Source organism: Crassostrea angulata, chromosome 3, assembly GCF_025612915.1.
Source record: "Crassostrea angulata isolate pt1a10 chromosome 3, ASM2561291v2, whole genome shotgun sequence".
Classification (NCBI taxonomy): Eukaryota; Metazoa; Mollusca; class Bivalvia; order Ostreida; family Ostreidae; genus Magallana; species Magallana angulata.
Genome location: NC_069113.1, coordinates 43,935,760 through 43,957,761, shown reverse-complemented (window position 1 = coordinate 43,957,761; position 22,002 = coordinate 43,935,760). Strand labels below are relative to the sequence as shown.

The 22,002-nt window shown below is 30.4% G+C and overlaps 1 protein-coding gene and 1 long non-coding RNA gene across 2 annotated transcripts; one reads left to right on the top strand and one right to left on the bottom strand.

Moving 5' to 3' along the window:
• Positions 1-1,381: 1,381 nt before the first annotated feature.
• Positions 1,382-21,720, top strand: LOC128175263 (allene oxide synthase-lipoxygenase protein-like). Its single transcript, XM_052840765.1, has 16 exons — positions 1,382-1,497; positions 1,701-2,177; positions 2,281-2,325; positions 3,583-3,714; positions 9,124-9,221; positions 10,765-10,897; positions 11,245-11,340; positions 11,466-11,562; positions 11,888-12,005; positions 12,250-12,342; positions 16,558-16,618; positions 16,873-16,984; positions 17,313-17,404; positions 17,501-17,677; positions 17,942-18,105; positions 20,542-21,720. Exons 2-16 carry the CDS (start codon positions 1,716-1,718, stop codon positions 20,654-20,656), a joined length of 1,995 nt encoding a protein of 664 aa, XP_052696725.1. The 5' UTR covers positions 1,382-1,497; positions 1,701-1,715; the 3' UTR covers positions 20,657-21,720.
• On the bottom strand, positions 5,366-7,189 carry LOC128175264 (uncharacterized). Its single transcript, XR_008242657.1, has 4 exons — positions 7,174-7,189; positions 6,667-6,761; positions 6,118-6,406; positions 5,366-5,858 (listed from the first exon to the last, which is right to left on the bottom strand). It is a non-coding gene; the product is annotated as an uncharacterized LOC128175264 (long non-coding RNA).
• Positions 21,721-22,002: the final 282 nt, after the last annotated feature.

Sequence of the window (22,002 nt, the reverse complement as noted above, 5' to 3'; positions counted from 1 at the left end):
AACACACTTCGATATTACAATTTGGTATTTGTGTTATTACTCACAAGTTATATGTAGTAAAATTATGTAATTATATTGTATTAAATCAAACGTGTCACGATCTACTTCAGATTTAATTACTTTTTTATAATGAAACATTATGTTGCCTGTCCCATGTTATATAGTTTAATGGTCACAAGCCTTATTTCATAAATGAATAATTTTTTTTGTTATTGCAGGATTGCAAAACTTTTTGAATTACTTTATAGGCAGATAGCGTCTTATTAGTAAGAAAAGCGCGATAGGCTTTTTCGTGCGTGTGACTTACATGTACTTGATGACATAGTTGTTTGTAATGCCAATTGATATAAATTATTCAATCGGTATTACATCATTTATATATAAATAGCAAATACATTCAATCTTGCAGTAAATTGGATTTCATACATTTTGCACACTTTCTGCCTTTATATCATTTTTGTGTCGGAATTCCTGAATTAATAACATTAAAAAATTGTCTAAATCATGCAGCGATGACCCTGTTTTATAATAATTTAGGTATGCATGGATATAAAACATCACGAGTACATAGTTATTAAATATAGGTTTACTCATTTAAATTATCTGATTTTTTTTTTACTTACAGGGTGATGTTATTGAAGGATGGTGTTTAAAGAATCTTTCATTATTGTTAAGGTATATGTCTCTCTGCTCTTTTTTTTTTTTTATAAATCATTAAAAATTGTAATCCTTATCAAGTCAAAACAATAAATCAATCATTAATTAAATATTAAATATCGATTGTAATTTAAAAAAAAAAATACTCTTTAGTGATAATTAGGTCTTTTAGTTTGGTCAGGTTGAGTGTAAAGTAAATAAACGAGATAGTGTACTATGCATGGTCGTTAATTATATTAAACACAAAACATAAAAACCTTCTCACCTACAAAAGCACAAAGTTGTTTTATTATTTCGGCTAGTTGGTTCAAAATAACTCAATATTTTCTTTAATAAAGTAAAAATTGTTAAAGTTCCAAAGTGGTATGTATACTCATTTGCCCTAAAATTAAATAGATCGTTAAAAAACATTATGCAGCTCATGCACATTATATTGCATTAACTTCAAAATTCAACATATACAAGTAATATTTTTTTTCATTTAACTCATTTTTACATCTAAACTTTTTTTCATATGTCTTTACACTTGTTTTCTCAAAATTGATCAAAAGCAAAACAAAAACAAAAAACAAAAAGAAACAACTTAAATCCAGTGAATGTTAAATCTTATACCCAAATATAAGAAGTTCATTTTGGATTTTGCTTTAACAGCAGTAATGCTAGTTAAAATTACAGACGATCGTTATCTAAGGAAAACCATCACGGCAACGCGGATGAAACCTCAGGGTATTAAGTACATATTCATTTTCGGTCGAACAAAATAGTGTTTGAGAACATGTACATTTACTTACGAACAGAATTATACCAACAAAACAATTGAGTATTTGGCTTTTAAATAGGGTAAGATACAATTACTCTATTTTGAACATGTATTTTTCATTATTAATTGATATTGACGAAATATTTGAAAAATTGTTGAATTTAACACACTCTATTTGATAATGACATTTTATTTACAATAGCTAGAAATTGTGTTGATCAAAATCAATTTTTTGCATTCAACAGCTTACACGATATTAGTTCTGATATAAATTTATATTTAGAAAACATTTTTAAAAATGCCTTATTACGAGGTGAGAGTAACGACTGGGGACAAGACAGGTGCCGGCACAGACTGCAACTGTGATATAGTACTTCTAGGTAAAAATGGAGAGCACACGAAAACTGCGAAATTAGATAACTGGTCGAGTAATGATTTTGAGCGTGCCCAGGTGGATGTCTTTAAGTTCAAAGATGATGTAGATATACCCGAAGTAACTGAGATCAAGTTACGAAGAGACCAGGCAGGGTTGTTCAGCGATTGGTTTGTTGATAAAATAGAAGTGCTTAACCTAAAGAGCGGAGTTGCGTCTGTTTTTCCGATCATACGATGGATTCGACCTGGTGTCGCTTTCTACGTACGAAAATATGATACATTTTTACCTCAGTTTGATCCAAGACTCGATCAGAGAAATGCAGAACTTCAAGAAAAAAGACAACTGTATGAATATGAGGAGAAGATTTTAGGTCTGCCTGTACAGGTAACCTAAGAAGATAATTCATTCATTATCTTTTTTATCTTTAATAAAAAAAAACTACATGTGATTTATGATTTTTAATATTCTGTTTATTTGTTAAATGCAGGTTAAAAAGGTTCCAGAAGATGAGGAGTTCTCTATCTGTAAAAAGGTAAAAAAAAAATATTTTGACAGTTTTTGTATCATGTTTTTTGAAATCACACCATTGTTAAAAACTCATTAACGGCTGTGAAATTATACCTTTTTGAGACATATTAAGTACGAGTTTTGGAATAAAGATGAAGACATTACCTACAGTTACATTTGTCAATAAGAGCTACATGTGCATGCTGAATGCAACGACTGTCATAAAGGGAATTGATGTTAACCATCATTTAGATGCTGGTCTACCTTTGTTGATGGTTTTCATCTGTTAGCAGGATATGTAGACAAACAATTGACAAGTCTGTAATTTGTAAACGTAAATCAACCAACCCCATACATGGACACAAGTTACTTAATTAACGTAAAATTGCAGACTGAGTGATGATTATCATATTAATGCGTTATTTAGGTTTTTTTAAACTTATGAAAAATTCAATGCCACTGATCCGTCAACACACTTAAATTCCTGAATAGACCTTATACTTTTTCGATGCCAGGTTGTACAGTTCTAAGACGAAAACCTCATTTCTTGATCATTAATGTAGCGTCCTGTTCAAATAAGAGAAAGCACAAAGGTACATATTATAAATTTAATCATTCCCCGACAGTAAATAGCACTTTATTATATTTATTATGCTTTTTTATTACTTTTCTTTATATAATAACCAGCATTTGAACGTATAAATACCTTATTATTGACATTAAAGCGATTTTTTAATTTCGTATAATTATGCAAACCCATCTTGACCAAAACATTACGTCATTTGCATAATTGATAAAATATATTAAAAAATACAATACAATTTTAATCTATAGTGTTATCATAGAGAAACATTTAATTTTACACTGGAAAATGAAATATTTAGTGTTAGGGTTGCTTCATACATATGAATGTAAATTTGAATAAATTGTCTCATTTTAAAGTTAGGTCTAATTCAAAAGATTTCCGCAAAAACAATATGATAAGTGGTGCTCGATGGATTGATTCATTAAAATTTAAAGCAGACATTGCATAAAACTTCATTTAAGTTATAAAAATATTTGATATCAAAATGTTATTTTAATTTTTAGTCACTTTTTTGATAGAAAAATGTTATTCAGTTTAAATGATCATGAGGTCCGCTGAGCATTCAATATTTGAAATTATAAATAAAAATGCATACATTTTGCTCCTGTTAAATCGCTTCTATAAAAACGGTACAATACAATTATGCGATGCTTGAGTAATATTCAAATCAAATTTTGCATCTGTTTATTGAAATAGTGGGACATATATGAAAGAAATACCATATTGATCGCTGGAAAAACAGTTGAAATGATCTTAGGTGGTGGATCATGGAAAGACTTAGAAGACTTGAAAGACACTGTTTCTTGCCAAATGTTTGGACAGCCAAAGGTATGGATAGATAGATAGATAGATAGATAGATAGATAGATAGATAGATAGATAGTATAATTTATGTCAAGGATTGCATGGACTGACGTAAATTAGTAGTAGCCAGGCTTGGGGTAATGCTAATTGTAATGGTAATGCATTAAAATGCATTAAATGTTTTCAAAGTAATGATTGTAATGTGTAATGCCACAAATTTAGCATTACATGTAATGGTAATGTAATGCATTACTTTCCAAAATATACTGTACTGCTGGCATTACATAGCATTACTTTGCATTACAATTTTCTTCTATGCATGTTCATTTTTAAAATTGTGGTGAATTGAATAACTGAAATTGTATTTCATTAAATTTTTTTTTAAAGAACAATAATTCTTGAGATAAAAATATTTTAGTTGTATGATTAAATTAAATTAAAAATTCTTTCTTAAATTCTCAATATAACTAGCTATTACAACACAATTTCATAACATTTTAAGAGTGTTGTTTATTAAGACTTTTATATCATTTATAAAATTTACTCCAATTAGTTGTGCATTCAATGAATTGTTTACTGTGAAGAATGTGTCAACAACACATAATGCCCCCAGGATAATCTATCAAAACAATCTATTGTTTTAAAAGGTGCTAAACACCCCAATCCCCACCCTTCTCTGTACAGTTCTATTAGAATAGAGAACAGACATACATCCTTAAAAGCAAAACAGAATGTATTAAAAAGAATGCACTGTCCAACCATGCTTTCTGGTGGCTTAAAATATAGTTCCAGTATTGTAACCCATTTGAAAATAATTTTACTCTCTCTCTCTCTCTCTCTCTCTCTCTCTCTCTCTCTCTCTCTCTCTCTCTCTCTCTCTCAACATCTGTGTTGTATATCAAATACAAAAGTTTGGACTGATAAAAATACAAGATTTACATATTTTTTCTATTATTGCCTGAACACTTGTATCTTAGATTTTCAAACCCGACATGATGCAGTTACAAGAAACCTTTTGATACTTTGATGATCATAAAGTGCAACAGCAATCTTGTATCAGTCATAAGATTTGAATCTGATAGTGAACATAAACCTGTAATTATGTGTGTTTTATATAGAAAACATTTGCAAAAACTCTTTATTCAGCTTTTAAATTACTTTTTAAAAGTTATTGACTTTCTACAAAGTAATGGTAATGGTAATGCATTACTTTACGCATGTAATGGTAATGTAATGCATTACTTCCAGAAAATAAAGTAATGGTAATGGTAATTTAATGCCCAAATTCATGAAGTAATGATATTTTAATGCATTACTTTACAATGTTATTCGCCCCAAGCCTGGTGTGTTCCTAAGTTAATGAACATATTGTTTTATATTATTGTATTATAAAGGGTTATTTTTGGGAGTTGATTTTAATCAACTCTCCTATGCAGTTACCCCGGCAAACCGAAAGTGAAACAGTGTTTGGACCTAAGCACAAATCATAACCGCTGACAAGACTTAGTTCTCGGAAATAATCGATAAATTAACTCTAATGAATTCTGAAGCATTGTTTTTCAAGGAAACTTATTTTTTGATACATTGAAAATAGTTAGATTTTAAATGGTAGGAAACAATTTAGACATTTTTTGTAGTAGTACATGTATGTATTCCTACGAAAGAGTTTACTACACAGCAAAATGTGCCACATATGTTTCACATACGTTAAACGTGTGTGATACGTATGTGACCTCACGTACGTTTAACGTGATTTAAGTACCACGTGTGTTTAACGTACGTTAATGAACATATGTGAAACGTATGTTACACGTGTGTTAGACATACGTAATACATTCCATATGTTTTACGTATGTGGATCCAACGCACGTTTTTCACATGAATTACATACATATCGCATGTAAATTGCTTAAAATTAAATTACTTGAATATTTTTAATTTTTCAGTTCATTCTTGATATACTTCATCTTGCTGCTTGAATCACTTCAATTGATTACTCAGTTACTTCAGTGGATCTTTGGAAACATTCATTTTGTATTTCCAGCTTCTTGTTAATCTAAAGCTAGAGTTACAGAAAAAAGACAGTTTCGAGATTAAAAATGAATTTAATTCCTTGAATGATTACATTTAGATTTATATTGTTGTCATTCTTCTGTGCTTTAATAGTTTCTGGAAAAAAAACAAAGAATTTTACATTAAATTTCATTTTATGATAAAGTAAAATTTGCAAATGCCTCGGTTGCTTTTTTATTCAACAATATTGTTAAAGAATAACAGGATCCATTTAGATTTTATTGCAAATACAACATGAAGAAAGTTTACAATTGTTAATAATTTTTTCTTTTATTTGCAAGCTCTCAGAGAGAGAGAGAGGGGGGGCAAAATAGAAGGTCAATCACAAGTATTAATTTGACAAAATAATTTTTACCTCTAGTATATTCATCCTGATTTTTGTCCACCTCCAACTTCTTATTTTTTCATGTTTTCCCATGACAATGCTTGTTTGAACTTCTTGGGTTGGGGGTGACTGGATACATGTCTGTATTAATCCTTATCCTTATCTAAATTGAATTACCTTAATCTGTCACTAAATTAGCAACCACATTGCAACTGTCTTTGAACTCCTGCGAAGAACTTTTGGATCCTGGATCATTCATTACAAAATCTTCAGGCTACATCAAAACAGATCTTTGAAACTTCAGTATTATATCCATTTGCTACAAAATATAATACATGCATTAGATAATTAGATATATCAAAATTTTACACTTACTTACTAAGAAATACAAATGTACATGTTCACAGGTGTCATGCAACAGATTATCATTAATGATCCTGAACACTCAGTGACTTCTACTTTTAATGAAGTATGTCATAGAAATCCATACCTTTGGGTTATTGAGAAAAAATTTCCGAGCGGTGTTGATGACCCTTAAAAAATGTTTAAATTGTGAAATGCAATGGTATGTGTACTTACATTATGATTTTATCAATTCAAAGAGACATATGTCATTGACTGTGTTAGCTAGTTGGTGTCCTCTTCCAGGAAAATGTCAAGCAGCCAATGCATGCCTATAAAAAAAATTCAATTACCATGCAATAAGAATACAACTTAATAGAGGCAATTCAATAATTATTTCACTTAATAGTTGCAATGGAAGACCTACTCGTTTCTTTACATAGGCTTTGCTCTAGTTTTTCTCTACTTTCAAATATTTCAGTTTTTAAATGCGTCTTATCCAAGATCGACATATATTTTATGGGTTTTAATAAGTATTGGTTCTTCTATATTAACTAAACCAAATAGCTGCTTAGTTGTAGCTCTCTGGGGAAACATCATTTTTATCGTCATTAATTCAACCCGAATTTTCCCGGAGAACACAGTTACAGCTCCGTGCTACATGTTTACTCCTTTGACATCGGTAATTGTACGATATAATTTTCAAATGCAAGTAAATAAAAACGAATACTTGACAATCATTACCTCTGCTAAATCCATCCTGCACTGGCTGCAGTTCGATCTTCTGCCTCCGTGACGTAAAAATGTGACGTATATTTTGTCATCGACAAAACTAAAACCGATTTCGTATTAATTCCAGATTCGTTATCGAATTAATTTTAAGAAGACACGTGGCTTCTGTTAATGAAACAACTTTATTTATGCAAAGTTAAACCAATAAACACGCACAGTAGCAAGGCTTTTCTTCACACATGTTCACATGCATTCATTTCAAAGACATGAGTGATAAAGCAGCATCAGACATGAACATGCAGATCATGCGCGTATCCAGAAATTTTTTTCCCGGGGGGGGGGGGGGGGTTCCGAAGGATAACTGTGTTTGCCCGGGGGGGGGGGGGGTCCGAGGCATATTTGCGATAATTTTACTGTGTAAATTTCTTTAACTTCCATTTTCCGGTGGGGGGGGGGGGGGGAGTTGGGATCCCTCCGACCCCCCCCCCCCCCCCCGCCCCTTAGATCCGCGCATGCAGATAATTTTAATGTAAAGTTATTCAAATGCATGCCTTCAGTTCACACATATGTAAAACATATATATTATTAACGCACGTGTAACATGGTTTTTTTGAACTCATGTTAACCATGTGTTTATTAACATATGTGTAACATGTGGTTGAGATCTACATATGTAAAACATATGGTTCACATATGTTTAACATATGTAAAATCTAACGTATGTTACACATATGTGATGTTGAACGTATGTTATCACACGTATGTTAACCATGGGTTTCTCAACATATGTGTAACGTACGGTTAGACTTCACATGTGTGTAACGTATGTTTAACGTATGTTGTACGTGTGTTAAGTTCAAACATATGTGAAACGTATGTGGCACAATTAGCTGTGTATAGTATCGTTCAACCAGACGATCGGTGGTTTCCGTAAATCTTCGACAAGCAGAGAATTTCTCTTGCTTGTCGGAGATTAACGAAGACAGCCGAGCGTCTGGTTGAACGAAGCTAGGGTTCAATACTGCTTGGATCCATACAATTTTTCAGAAATATTTCGATTACTGATACATACCTTGATGGAATTATTAGTATCTTTAAATATTACACGACATGATTCTTATGGGGTTTTCTCGAAAAAAAATTTCGGAATAGTCCGAGTATTCATATTATAAAAAGTGTGCGTAAATCAAAAACATATAAGAAACCACTTGCCATGCAAAATACAGTAAAACTCGGTTAGGGACCAATGGATTTGCTTCCGTTATATCCGTAATTCGTTATATCCGTTATACGAATTCGTAATAATAACTATAGCGAATTCACTATATACATGTTTTCTTTCATCAGACTTTAATTTTTGCTAATTGAGGCTTAGAATAAAAATACGTTTCTTTGATACCTTTAATAATCGGACTGTATGTAGAAAAATTTATATGAAGAATAAATAAATTCAAACTTTATGGTTTAATGACAGTGCAAACTTTTTTAAACTGTAACGAATTCGTTATAAAAGTGTTAGATTTCGTTATTATTCACCTCTGCGGGACTCAAAATCAGTTCGCTATATCCACAAATTCGTTATATTCAAATTCGTTATAACCATAAAATTTTGCAAAGATTTGTTAAAAATTTTACCGGGGACTCAAAACACTTCGCTATATCCGAGAATTCGCTATATCCCTGTTCGTAATAAACGAGTTTTACTGTAACATTATCACTGGCGTTGACTCTAAAATAAATAATAATCGATAAAATCAACTCCCGTCAGTACTTCAGTACTTTGATTTTCCAGTCTATTTAATTTATCTACCTAGGTAGATACGGATAATGAAGATGGATGTATTGCAGAAAAATCCTAGCATAACTTTTGTAGCGAGACCTACATGAGAAAAATAAAGATAAGATTTTGAAGGATATGTAATCTTGCGTTAATGTTTTGTATGATTCATATCTTCATAATAGGATATGCATTATTGGGAAAGTGATGAACACTTTGGTTGGCAACGATTAAATAGCGTCAACCCAAACTTGATTCGTCTTTGCACAAAAATACCGACCAAGTAAGATTTTCCATAATATATTATATCTGACATGTATCTTTTGGTTTATTAGTTGCATTAATATATTTTGTAAAAATATTTTAATGATAATAAATCATATTTAAGTTTATATTGTATTAAAAAAAGTAGTCAATTTTATGTCTTAATGACTCTCCTATATATCAGTTGATATTGCATTTTGATTACCTGAGCTGAAAACTCGAGTGATTTTTTTTATTACTTTTTGCCCGGCGTCAGTGTTCTCTCTGTCCGTCTGTCCTTCTCTAAACTTTTTTTTCATTTTGGACTTCTTCTCAAGAACCATTAAGAATTCATAAAAAAAATTGTTGCTATTTTTCAAAAATCTTCTTCTCAAAGGCATTTTACTAGAAAAGCTGTATCTTTAGTGGAAGGGAATGTAGATGCAAGTGTGTTCAAATCCTGATCTCCGGAATAGGGTAGGAGCAAAATGGGAAATAACATTTATACATAGAAATATATCTGAAAGGAGAAAACTTAAGAAATCTTTTTTTCCAAAACCAAAATATATATATATATATATATATATATATATATATATATATATATATATATATATATATATATATATATATATATATATATATATATAGGCTATTGTTAAATATAATAAAAAGAACAATGCTCTGTAAAAGGGAATCAATGTTCAACATTAAAATATCTTGAAAAAAAAATTTTGACATGATCTATTCTTCTTCAATCTTCATATATGTGGTATCATAATTACTTATTACCCATAATGCCGATTTTATTATGGCTTTGTTGCTCAGAAGAGGGATGTGGTCAATTGGCCTCGTTAACCTACACGTAAATTTGATTTGAAATACTAACATGTAACTCTAGCCCTTTATTGTTTCTTCTAAACTGAGCTATTTTCTTGGCTCAGTCCACAAAGTTCATCATTGCAGCGTACATTAAGCCTTTTTGGACTTCTTTTTATTTTTTTTATTTTCAAATTAACAATGTTCTAATTATGTTTAAAGCAGAGGGAATTTGAATTTGATGCAACAGAAGAGTTATTGACCTTTTATAAAATTTTAATAATTCTAATGATAAACAAAAGTTATATATTAGGTATTCTAAGTTGTTCTAAAAATGAAAAAGAAACAAAAGAAGATTATTCTCTAAAAACAAACATTTTACAGTTACTCTGTTTGTCTAAAGAATTAAGTATTTTACAATATTAAAGAAATATTCAAAAGAAATAATGCTTAGAACTGTATTAGCTTGAATTTATTAGGCTGTATACATGAATGTTTAAATACACTTATTTGCTTTTTATTTTTGCCTTTTTAAGAAACATTTAAAATCATCACAATTTTTGGGGGAAAGTAAATGCATGTCAATTCGATTTTAAGAATGTGAATATAGCCATTGAATATATATAAAACAAAAATATGTGTAAATGCGATATTTTTTCTCTAAAAGTAATGGTAAAATAGCAATTTTTCATAAAAGCAATATAGTTGGAAATTGCTTAATTCATTAATAGGACTTAAATATACAAGTATGGTATGCTTACCAGGTTTGGGGTGACCGATGAAAATTTAAAACCCTTTCTCGAAGGATTAACCATATCTCTAGCCATCTCAAAGAAACGATTATTCATCGTTGATTTTGAGATCCTTGTTGGAATAACCTGCTTAGAGGAGTATATAGTAAGTTAATATATTAAGAAGAGACCTGATTCAATATTCTAAATAGCATGACTTCCTAGATAATATTTATGTAAAGAAAGAAGATGTTTTTTGATATGTTGGTTGCTAAGAAATAGCACAGCACTACAATTTTTCATATACGTTTGAAAAAAAAAATGAATATACGAGGGTTAATATCTATTTTACTGATATGAAAAAGCATAGTTACAGAAATCTTGAAATAGTTATCTAGCCAAACATGCTAAGCTCAACAAGTGTTCAATAGATTTGATTTATTCGATATAACATGAAAAGGAATGTCATTAGAAATTTTTAAAACATTGTTTTTCCTTTCACTCTCAATTTAGTGTCCTGCTCCAATTGCTTTGTTCTTTGTTAACAATAAGGGACATTTAGTACCTGTAGCAATACAACTGTTTCAACAGAAAGGTTCAGACAACCCGGTAAGTCAAAAGATATGTTTTACACATTATAACGAAATAATATGAACTTATATAAATTATTTTCGATTTTCAATGGATTATTTTATATAAATATCTTCACCTAAGATTAATCTTTCTTTTTTAAGGTTTTTCTACCAAGTGATCCAAAATATACCTGGCAAATCGTCAAAATGTGGTACAATGTGGCTGATTCGAACTACCATCAAGCTATCACACACCTGGGTAGGAAATGCAAATTGAGTATTGAACCCGAAATTGCACATAGAATAAAACAAAAAAAAAATGCTGTTTTATGGTTTCCACTAATTAAATGTTGTAAAGCCAGGGATCAATGTTTAAAATCCGTAATTTAAAATTACTGAACCTATGAAGCAGAAGTAAAGTGAACAAAAACCGTGACATATAGAGTAAAATTATATGTTTTAAGACAAAAGAATTAATTGATTTTTTCTTATCTATTTTATGTATTTCTAGTTTTGTAAAAAAAAAAAGGAACAAAAATGACAATTTAAAAAAGAATCATTCAAAACTTTCTCTCCTCTTGAAGGTAACACACACTTTCTGATGGAGGGAATCTGCATTGCGGCCAATAGATGTCTTTCTCCGTCACATCCAATGTTTAAGTTGATGGCTCCTCATTTTCTTCACATCATTGCCATAAACAAGTACGAGTGTTCCAAATTGTTTCATCATAAAAACAAATCCTCAATATGAAGTGACAGCGAAAAAAATAAAGCAATCCTGATCAATAAAGATTCATCATTTTAGCTCAGACTTAACTCAGACTTTAACTTAAACTTAGAAGCGCTAATGTTTTTACATTGGAAATATTATTCAAACCCTTCTTATCTTCTGTGAAATAGCGTTAGTTGAATTAATGCATTTATCTAATTTTCGACGCTTTTGTAGTCTTGGTCTTGGCTTTTTGGTTTCACCTGGAGGATGGATTGATAAAACAATGGCCATTGGAAACATGGGTGTCTTTGAGCTAGCAGCAAAGGGGTGAGCCCTTTTAAATAAATGTTCATGAGAATAACATGAAATGACTTCATGGGTCTTAGTATTTTCAAGTTTTATACATATGTTAACAGAATTTTTAAATCTTTAGAAGAAATATAATTGATGGTTAAATACCAACAAAATTGAACAGAAAAGTCCAAGGGCAATTTCTTTGGGTTATTTTTTTCTTAATAAAGAATATTTTTTGGTAAATGGGCTTTTCTTAATATCTATTTACCGCCAATCATATAGTGCTAAGCTTTCCTGAGTAAAAGCAAATTAAATCAAAATTATAGCACGAATAAACGCAATCCTGTTGCTCAAAACTTCTAAACTTTGCAAGCAAAATTTTTGTATAAAATAACGGTTAAACATGTAATATAGTGCATATTCAAAAAACATTGCAATGTTCATTGATATTTATCAAAATTGCAAAAATAGATAGATAAATAAATAGATAAAAAAAAAAAATAAATGAACGCAAATTGTAAGATATTTGATTCAGGTAACATTGATTTTGATACAATATGATAAAGACAGATAGAAAATGCTCAATCCTCCATGGTACCTGATCCTACCTCCATCTTTTAAGAGGCCCGTGCTGCTCTGCTTTGAATTTATATATCATTTTATTGATTTTTGAGATGGTTGACAGTTTGTTATTGTCTTGTCATTTTTTCCTAGGCATTCTATTAATTAGTGACGTGTGCATACCGTTTTATTGATATTGCTATATGTGCAAGCGCTTCAAAATTTAAACTAAAAAAAAAAAAATCTTTAATGAATTAAACACGATATGATTAATGTATACATGTAGATGCAATGATGTTTAATTATGCGTGTATCAACAGATATCAAAAATGTTTCTTTTTTTTTTTAGAAGTAAATTTAAACTGTTTTATTAGCGAGTGAGTGTTTAGTTTTAAGCAAGAAAATTTTGAATTACCAACGTGGTATATGTCCCACCTATTTATGCTATGCATCTAATGTATCTACCCCCCCCCCCCCCCCCCCCGGCTTACACCAATATTCAATAATGATACTTCGTGCCTGGTGCGTAACGTCACGAAAATGAAAAGACGGTCCGTATCAATTATTCAAGGTTTGTTTTTAATTCAAGTATGATACGAATATCTTTATTGCATATAATTAAGATAACGATTTTCTGTAATTTTTTTTAATATAAAACGGGAACCCGAGTATCGTTCGTTAAAAGTCTGATTATTCGTTTTTGCTATCTGATATCCGAGTAAAATTGATATCCCTGATTATAAAATACCTGATATAATGGTAAAGTGTTTCAGGTATTCCATCCTTGCCAGTCAAATGCTGATTTAAAATATTTACTCAGCATTAAGCCTCCAAAATTTGATATTTAATGGATACCTCATATGAGGGTATAGTAGAGTTTTTTCCAGTCAAATATTTTTTAAAATGCAATAAAAAATTTAGATTTGAGCAATTTTAATTTTTTTTCAATTTGTTGTCAATCATTCTTATTTTTCATGATTTAAAACTTAAATCAAATTTTTTTTTGATTTCAGAGGTATTGTTGTCTAAAAGTCTGATGCAAGTACATGTATACATTTTAAATATTTTTCTTGTTAATAAAACAAACATCAATTAACTCAAAGTCTCTTATTTATAAACTGTTGACCACAAGGCGGATAGTCTTTATGTAGCCTTGTTAGCTATTATAAGGATGAAAAAAAATCGCATCCACAGCTACTGAGGCAACTACAGTGATAATTCATATATGTTGATAAAATATACATCGTGAAGTAAAGAAAAACCTAAAGAAATATTATTAGCTTTATAAATTGACATACTTGGTAATTTGTCGTATCTTTCTTTACTTGCGCTCTCCTCTTTGAACAGTTTTGTCCGATTTTAGAGATGTCTCATCCATCCAATCAGTAATATAAGACAATTAGATTTAAGAAATGAGCATATTTCGTATTTTTGATTGTCTGTGAATAATTTTAAAAACAATTATTATCATATATACTCGTATTTTCAACAAATGCCTGAAATCGGTATGTCTGATATATCTTACCACAAACTAAGATGAAGAGCGTATAATATTTGGCTGGTTGGCTGAGTGCATGTTATATATAGTAAATGATAAAATTATAAGCAGTTTGATACACTGATTTTGATTTCTTTCATCATTTTGGAGTTCTTTTTAAACATTAAGAATAATTGAATCTCTGTTAAAATTGATCTGTTGTTATGGACACTGCACTAATATAATTGTTCTAAAATATGATTCACAAATACGAGGTAGGAAATCTCAGTTACAGAAGTTGTTCTTAATATGTCATGCTTGTACTGATGTGTGTGATTAAAATTTCAGTTTGAGACCCCTTACATAGGACAATATGCCGATAGAATAGTGTGTTAAAATGACATACTTACTATAAAATATCAATTTTACTTACATTTGTTTATTTTGTACTTAATTACATGTGCCTGTAAATTTTTTTTCGTGATTTTCAATTTCGTGATAATAAAAAAGGGTTTAAAAAATTAGCTTTTACATGTCAATGTTACAAAAATGATAAAATTTCTAGCGTATTTCAAACACACGGGTCTAAATAATACATTGCATACTGCAATTTTATACTTTCATTACAAATTATTGCATAAAATATCAATTTCAAAGCTTTGCTCTGTGTCCCATTGGTTAAATGTTAAGTAAAATGCAAATCGGCGGACATAACGTGACTCAACACCATCCAAAGAGACAAATAGATGAAAAAATATATTTCATGTCATCTCTTCTATTGAATATCAATATTTCATGTACCTGGATCATTTTTTTAAAATCTCGAATAATTTGAAGTGATAACTAATACTTACTTTAAACACACGTAAATTAAAGTTATTTATCTGAATTGTTTTTCCTCTTGTTAATTTTTATTTTTCATTTTTATGGTATTTACACGTATTTCTAAAATTTGTGTTATTGTTTTGAAATATACATAAAAAATTACATTTTAATCTTCAAAAGTGTAGTTATCTGAAGAAAACCACTTCATAATACAAACAGACATTCATTATCGATAATTTTTTTTGTTTCATATCGATATATACACCTTACAGATAAACAAAAATATTATTAAAATGTTTAAAATTGATAAATGAATCGCGAATTTTTTAAAGTTATTTCAGTTTTTATATATTTGGTCATTTTTCAGTCATTGATCTTTGACCTTTGTAATTTTAAATTTTGACCAAAGATATTTCTACGACCAAGTGAAAAGTATTACTAGTACTTGATATTATATCTTTCCAAAAAAGTACAAATTAGCCGTGAGGTAGGGTGGTACATTAAAATCAAATTTTTGATGGTATTGTCACTTCACTAACAGCTTGATATTCGATAGATAATTAGAGATGAATTTTTTTATCGGTTCGCACGATATGAACTCTCCTGCATATTTTTAACTTCGATTTCGATCTTATCTTAAATGATGGTTTTATTACCAATATTTCTCTATATTTTCCCTCGGACTGAAATGTCGCACTCTCATTAGTTTAAACATAAAACGCGAACGGATATATATCTATGCCGTCTGATGGGGATTTTTATTCGGCAATGTGGCTAACACTACGCCTACTCATCTCCACATTTCATAATTTGATACAGAAACAGCGTTCCGTAAGTTCTTGTAATATTTGGATTTGTTGCCCCTTGAAATTACTTTTAAATAAGAGTAGTTGGCCTTTGAATCACATTGCAGGATGCAGCGTCTAATTTTAAAAGTGAGAATGATAATTTTGGAGAGTTCGAGTGTGTTAAATAGGGTGAGATATAAGGCCACTTTTAACTGTTTCATTGATTTTTTAAGATTATCGCTTCTTGTAAATTGAATCTTACTTGATAGCCCTCGGGGAAACGAAAGTCTTATTTGGTTTGCTATTGACTGACTACGATAATATCGGGTTGATCAATCTTACAGACGACTTGGCTTAGCCTGGCCGCCTATGAAATTGATTAACCACGGTTCATTTCCGTAGTCAGTCAGTAACAGACCTATTAAGTAAGATAATACTTTTTTATACGTTATCAAAAGTCGAAACATACACTATTCAACTAAACGCTTTATTTTGACTAAATGATTGATGTTTTTCTTTTTTGGATAAGTATTAATCTATGATTTTTTTAATTGAAAGTATGTATAGCTAAATTTATAAAATATATTTTAAATAAAGAGCAAGATCTTGGCGAATGGACTGTGATGGACGATATCCAGAATTTTTGAAGAGCAGAGGGGTTTGGAATTTATTTGTTTTCCCTATAATTTTGCGGAATTATCTGTTTATGTAAGCTGAGCTTTTTTGTCAAATTTTTTTTGCATCCGTCTTTATTTAAAAAATGGATAAAAAGATTGGTTGCTTTACAATTTTTGGTCACCAACTAGCCAGTCAAATCAAAACGATCAAAAAAAATTCTTTTTGAAAGAATCATGTTTGTTAAATCTAGGGCATACACATGTACATGATTTTGTTTTCATTCTACTTTACTAGCTTTATTGCAAAGATGGATCCATACTTCCGATGTTTTACCAACGAGACGATATGATGGCCTTGTACGACGCCATTAATAACTATGTTACAAAATACGTCAACCTATACTATGGTAAGGATATAAATTCACAACAGCTCTTGATACCGATTCAAAAGTTATACACCGAACACTGACCAGTTGTCTAGCTTTTTCTAATCTCAAAAGAAGAGATATAAAATCATAGTACAATACTGCAAACATTACTATTTCACTGACCTTTTGTTTCGTGTGCATTATTTTAATTCATTTTCATACTTTTTTAAAAATGCATATTCTAACATGTACGACATCGTTTAAATTAAACAATTACATTGTCATTAAAAATACATCTTATGATATAATTAAATATGTAATATAAGGACAGGAAGAACAAATCAATGTTTGTTGAATCTTATTATAGACTCAAGTCAGAAAATTGAATCTGATGTGGAAATTCAGAATTTTGGACAAGAACTTGTCAAGGGAAAATCGAAAGGAGGATGTGGGCTAGTAGTAAGTTTTGTTGCCAAAATATTCAGTTTGCTAATGTAATTAAGTGTGTTTCTATTTTCTTAATTTTTGTTCTAAGGTATCTTCAATTTTTCACAGGGTGTACCTTTTAAGGACGAAAAATTCAGCACACCTGATCAGCTAATCTTAGTCTTCACGTGTGCAATTTTCACCAGCAGCGTAGTGCATGCAGCAGCAAACTTCTCGCAATATGATGCCTATGGATTTCCTCCAAACTATCCTCTTAAACTTAAAGGAGCTCCACCAAAGAATAAAGTAAGTAGAAATCTCATTTTGAAAAGTAAATTTCATCCAGTATTTTCAATGAAGTGTTGCTCAAAGCACTGCAGCGGGTATAATTTATTTTTATCATAATAGCAATCCCGCTTTATGTTATAAAGTTTATTATAAATAAAAAAAAACATTTAAAAACGTTTTGATAGATAATTACTTTATGTACCAAAAATCTGTAAGTCAAAACACAGTGAATAATATCAAGGTAAATTAATTCATTCTTTTCTAAACTCAATCTGTGATTAGGACCAAATGAAAGAAGAAGACATCATAAAATGCCTAGCAGATAAGTCCTCGATTCTAGACACCATGGTCATTACAACAATTCTTAGTGAAAGAACTAACAATGCTTTGGGAGACTTTGAAGTTACCTATACGTATGATCCAGCTGCTGTGGATATTGTAGAGGAGTATGAATATTCATTACTCCACTATGTTTCAGATTTCTATCCACCATAGTATCGCAACCGGTCTTTCTGTAAATTGAACAATAAGTTAAAGATTTGCAAAACTATGACACTATTTCAAGTTGCAGACCCTGAAACGTACTACTACACCACACGCGCGCTAAACGGTTCACACGAAACCCTGAACGGTTTACACGAAAAGCTGCACGTTTTGCCCGAAACGCTAAACGATTTACACGAAACGCTAAACGATTTACACGAAACGCTGAACGGTTTACACGAAACGATTCTCGCACGAAACGATTTGCTCGCTTTTCACACGCTTTGGACCCGTTTTAATCCTGATCGATTTTCTTTTCCTCGGTCCTCCCGTACATACATGTAAAACCACAGGAAAAAAAATCGATTTAACAAAAGAAGCTGTCATTACTATTTCGGATTTTTTTTCCTAGAAGTAATTCAACATTGTATTGGAAAGAACAAAAAATGAAAATGATTGAAATTTTTGACTCAATATCCGTATACATAACCAGCGCCCCATATAACAGCGTACAGTGTATCTATCATAATCGATTTGAATTCATTGACATGCATATAGATTCCCATAATAATTAACTGCATGTGTACTTTGATGACAAATCCATGTACATGTGTGTTAATGACTTCTACGACTTATTGTTTTCCGTTAACAGTGTTTAAATAACTAAAATAAATACTTGTAGAATATTTTTAATCGGGATTCCAAGGAATATACTTCCCGCATTTCATTGAGGTGAACAGTAGATTTTTTCTATGTTTACATTCAATTTTGTTCAAACAATTGTTAAATTTTCTATCATATAAATTTTGGGCCTCATCAAATACTGATTTCGACTACATTGAATTCATTAAATTTCTATTGGCTATTGACAAAAAAAGGAGTCGCATAACCATCCAATAAAAACAAATACACAGGTTCAGCCAGGTGCAGGTCGTATCCGATGTTTGGGGTTTGGTGTGCTGGTTGAACACAGCCAAACAGTCTCAGTAAGAGTTACCGATGTAAAAAATAAAAAAAAAATACATGTTTATCAAGACATGATCGTGTAAGTAAAAGTTGATTTAGGTTTGTTCCTATAGAAGTCATGTCTTGCTAACTGTATTTAATATTTTTTATGTATGGCGAATTTGTATTGTACCAGTGCTGAAACATCGTATAAAAATGTTATACATGTACTCTGTAACTAGTCTTCTTTTAATACAGGTACCTTTCTTTTGTTTGTTAAAAATTAGTTCAATTTTGTAAAAAAGATAAGTACATGTATATAATTTCTTCTAGATTTTTTTTAATGAGAATACCTACAAAAGAGTTTTGCCAATCATAAACAGTAAAGAGTTTAAAGAAATGTAAAACACAGGCGCCATTTTGAAACAATTAAATTTTCAGGGAGTTCCAAATGAAATCTGATTAAAGTTTCACATGGTTCTCGCACGCTTTGCTCGAAACGATTTACACGCTTTACCCCAAACGCTGCACGCTTTGGCCGAAACGCTAAACGGTTTACACAAAACACTTCACGATTCACACGAAACGCTATACGGTTTACACGAAACATTTCTCGCACAAAAGTTGCAAGCTTTTTTGGTGTAGTAGTATGCTTCAGGGTCTGTACTTTTTGATGACCACACGACAGTGTTTTTCCAGTGATTTATCAAATACATTTGTTGTTTTGTTGCTTGCATGTTAATCTATAGTAAAAAATCACAGCAAACAAATTGAGGTTGTATTAAAAGCATGTGCTACCCAATATAAATTGAACGTTTTGACATATGGCAGTGTTGCCTACATTTTGGTAATACAATCCTCGTAATATTGTTCAGTCGAAATGCATCTCAGCTTATTTCCTTGAAGGTTAGTCAGGAAATTATTAAGCAATCTAATATTATATCTTTATAAGAAAAGATAAATCCTTGAAAACTTACCAGAAAATAAACCAGAACAATCTATTAATGTGACATTTTTCTTGTTTATGAGATCATTTGATCACCTTTGGTAAATTAAAAAACTTGTCTTTGTCCAGTGACTTTGAGAAGCCGCATACTAATCGCAACGCCATTTTGTAGCGCCCAATAGCTCCTTCAGTTTAAACACAAGCGAACGGAAAATATAAAGTGTTTCTATAAGAAGCCAACATTTACACAATCTTTGAATTCGTGATATATTTTGTGAACAGAATTTTGGATAATCGGTTACAAAACGTCAAAAGATTTCTCTCGAAGAAAGACGCGTGAAATTAAAGCAAAAAATATTCAAATCAAATTAGGGAAATATTGTTTTGGTTTACACAATCCCCCTTCTAAGGAGTATATAGAAGTGAACATATGTCAATAAAAAAGTGTGTTAATCTTCCTTCATATTTTTATTGATGTCTATTTTATAATCTTTAAATCCTTTTTCAGGTTTAAAAAAGAACTGCAGGACATTAAAACTAAAATTCAACAAAGAAATGAGAAGTTAGAACGAGGCTATGATTACCTATTGCCGACAGAAATCCCAAATTCAATCAGTATCTAGTGGTAGCCGAATGCATGAACAAACCAAGAAGACATTCTAAAATAAATTTATGAAAGAAACTTCCTTGAAAAAAAAGTGGCATATGTAATTACGCATGACAATTCATAATCAAGTAATTACGCACACTTATTATCACAAAAACACTTCCCATCCTGTTTCAAGTATTTTCTTTTAAAAAAAATTAATGTTAACCTTTTACTAAAAAGAAGTGACAGGCAGTCATTTATAAAATAAAAATTCAGATGCGTTAAATCAATAAAGTAAATGCCTTCTTATAAAGCTGGACCCAATTATTTTAATATCTGGAAATGTATACGTATCACTGTTTGTTCTCGATTTTTCTAAATCGAAAATATAATGGCCATTTCTATAATAAAATAAAATTTTCTCATATATTTAATGTTCAATAAAACAGAACCATCTTGAAAGTGTATTAAAATACGAACATTAGTGTGATCTCAAAAAATTATATTTCCTTTTTATTTCTCTAATAAATAATATTTGTTCATAATTGTTGATGTGTGCTATCAAAATTTAAAAAAAAGCATGTATTTTGTTGATTCAAATTGTGTTTGCTTATATTCCTTTTATATTACTTTTAATTGTAAAACCTGATTGGTCCAATTTAATATAAAAAATTTCAATTACTTTAGAACATGTAAATAGTGTGCAGTTATTGTTTTAGAGGATGAAGAACACTTTTTAATACGTTTTGAATTGTATTGTGATTTGCGTTTTGATCTATTTGCACAGTCCAAAAACATTGAAGTAAGTTTTGAAGATTTTGTTTAAAATGATAAGTTATATTTTTTAATGAGTAACTCAAATATACAAGATATTTTAGCCAAAACACTTATTTATTGTATATACGAAGGAAACATGCAAAAGCATAATTTTGCTTAATGAGTATTTTGTATGCCAAGGGGCATAACATGACCTATTTTTAGTGTCTCATATGTGTTTTAAGGCAGGATGCCAATATTTCATACATTGTATCTATAAGCAATTTTACTTGTAATATTAATTTTGGCATGTGACACTTAAATAAACAGTTACTTACTTACCTTTTTCCTTATCTACTTTAAAACGCTGGTTTTGTTTAATACATGTACAATGTATAAAAATAGACATTGTAGTAACTTTCCAGCTCAAGTAAGCCATAATTCAACAAGAAAATAATAACACAAATTTGATTACAAAACAAACTGCCGCCAAATTTCGCCACGTTTAACGTTAACAATTCGTCATCCGACATCGAGGCGGGTATGATTATGTTTCGACTTTTACATTTGCTAGAAATGAAAGAAAATGATATTTTAAAACTGTCTGACTTTTTTTTCACTAAT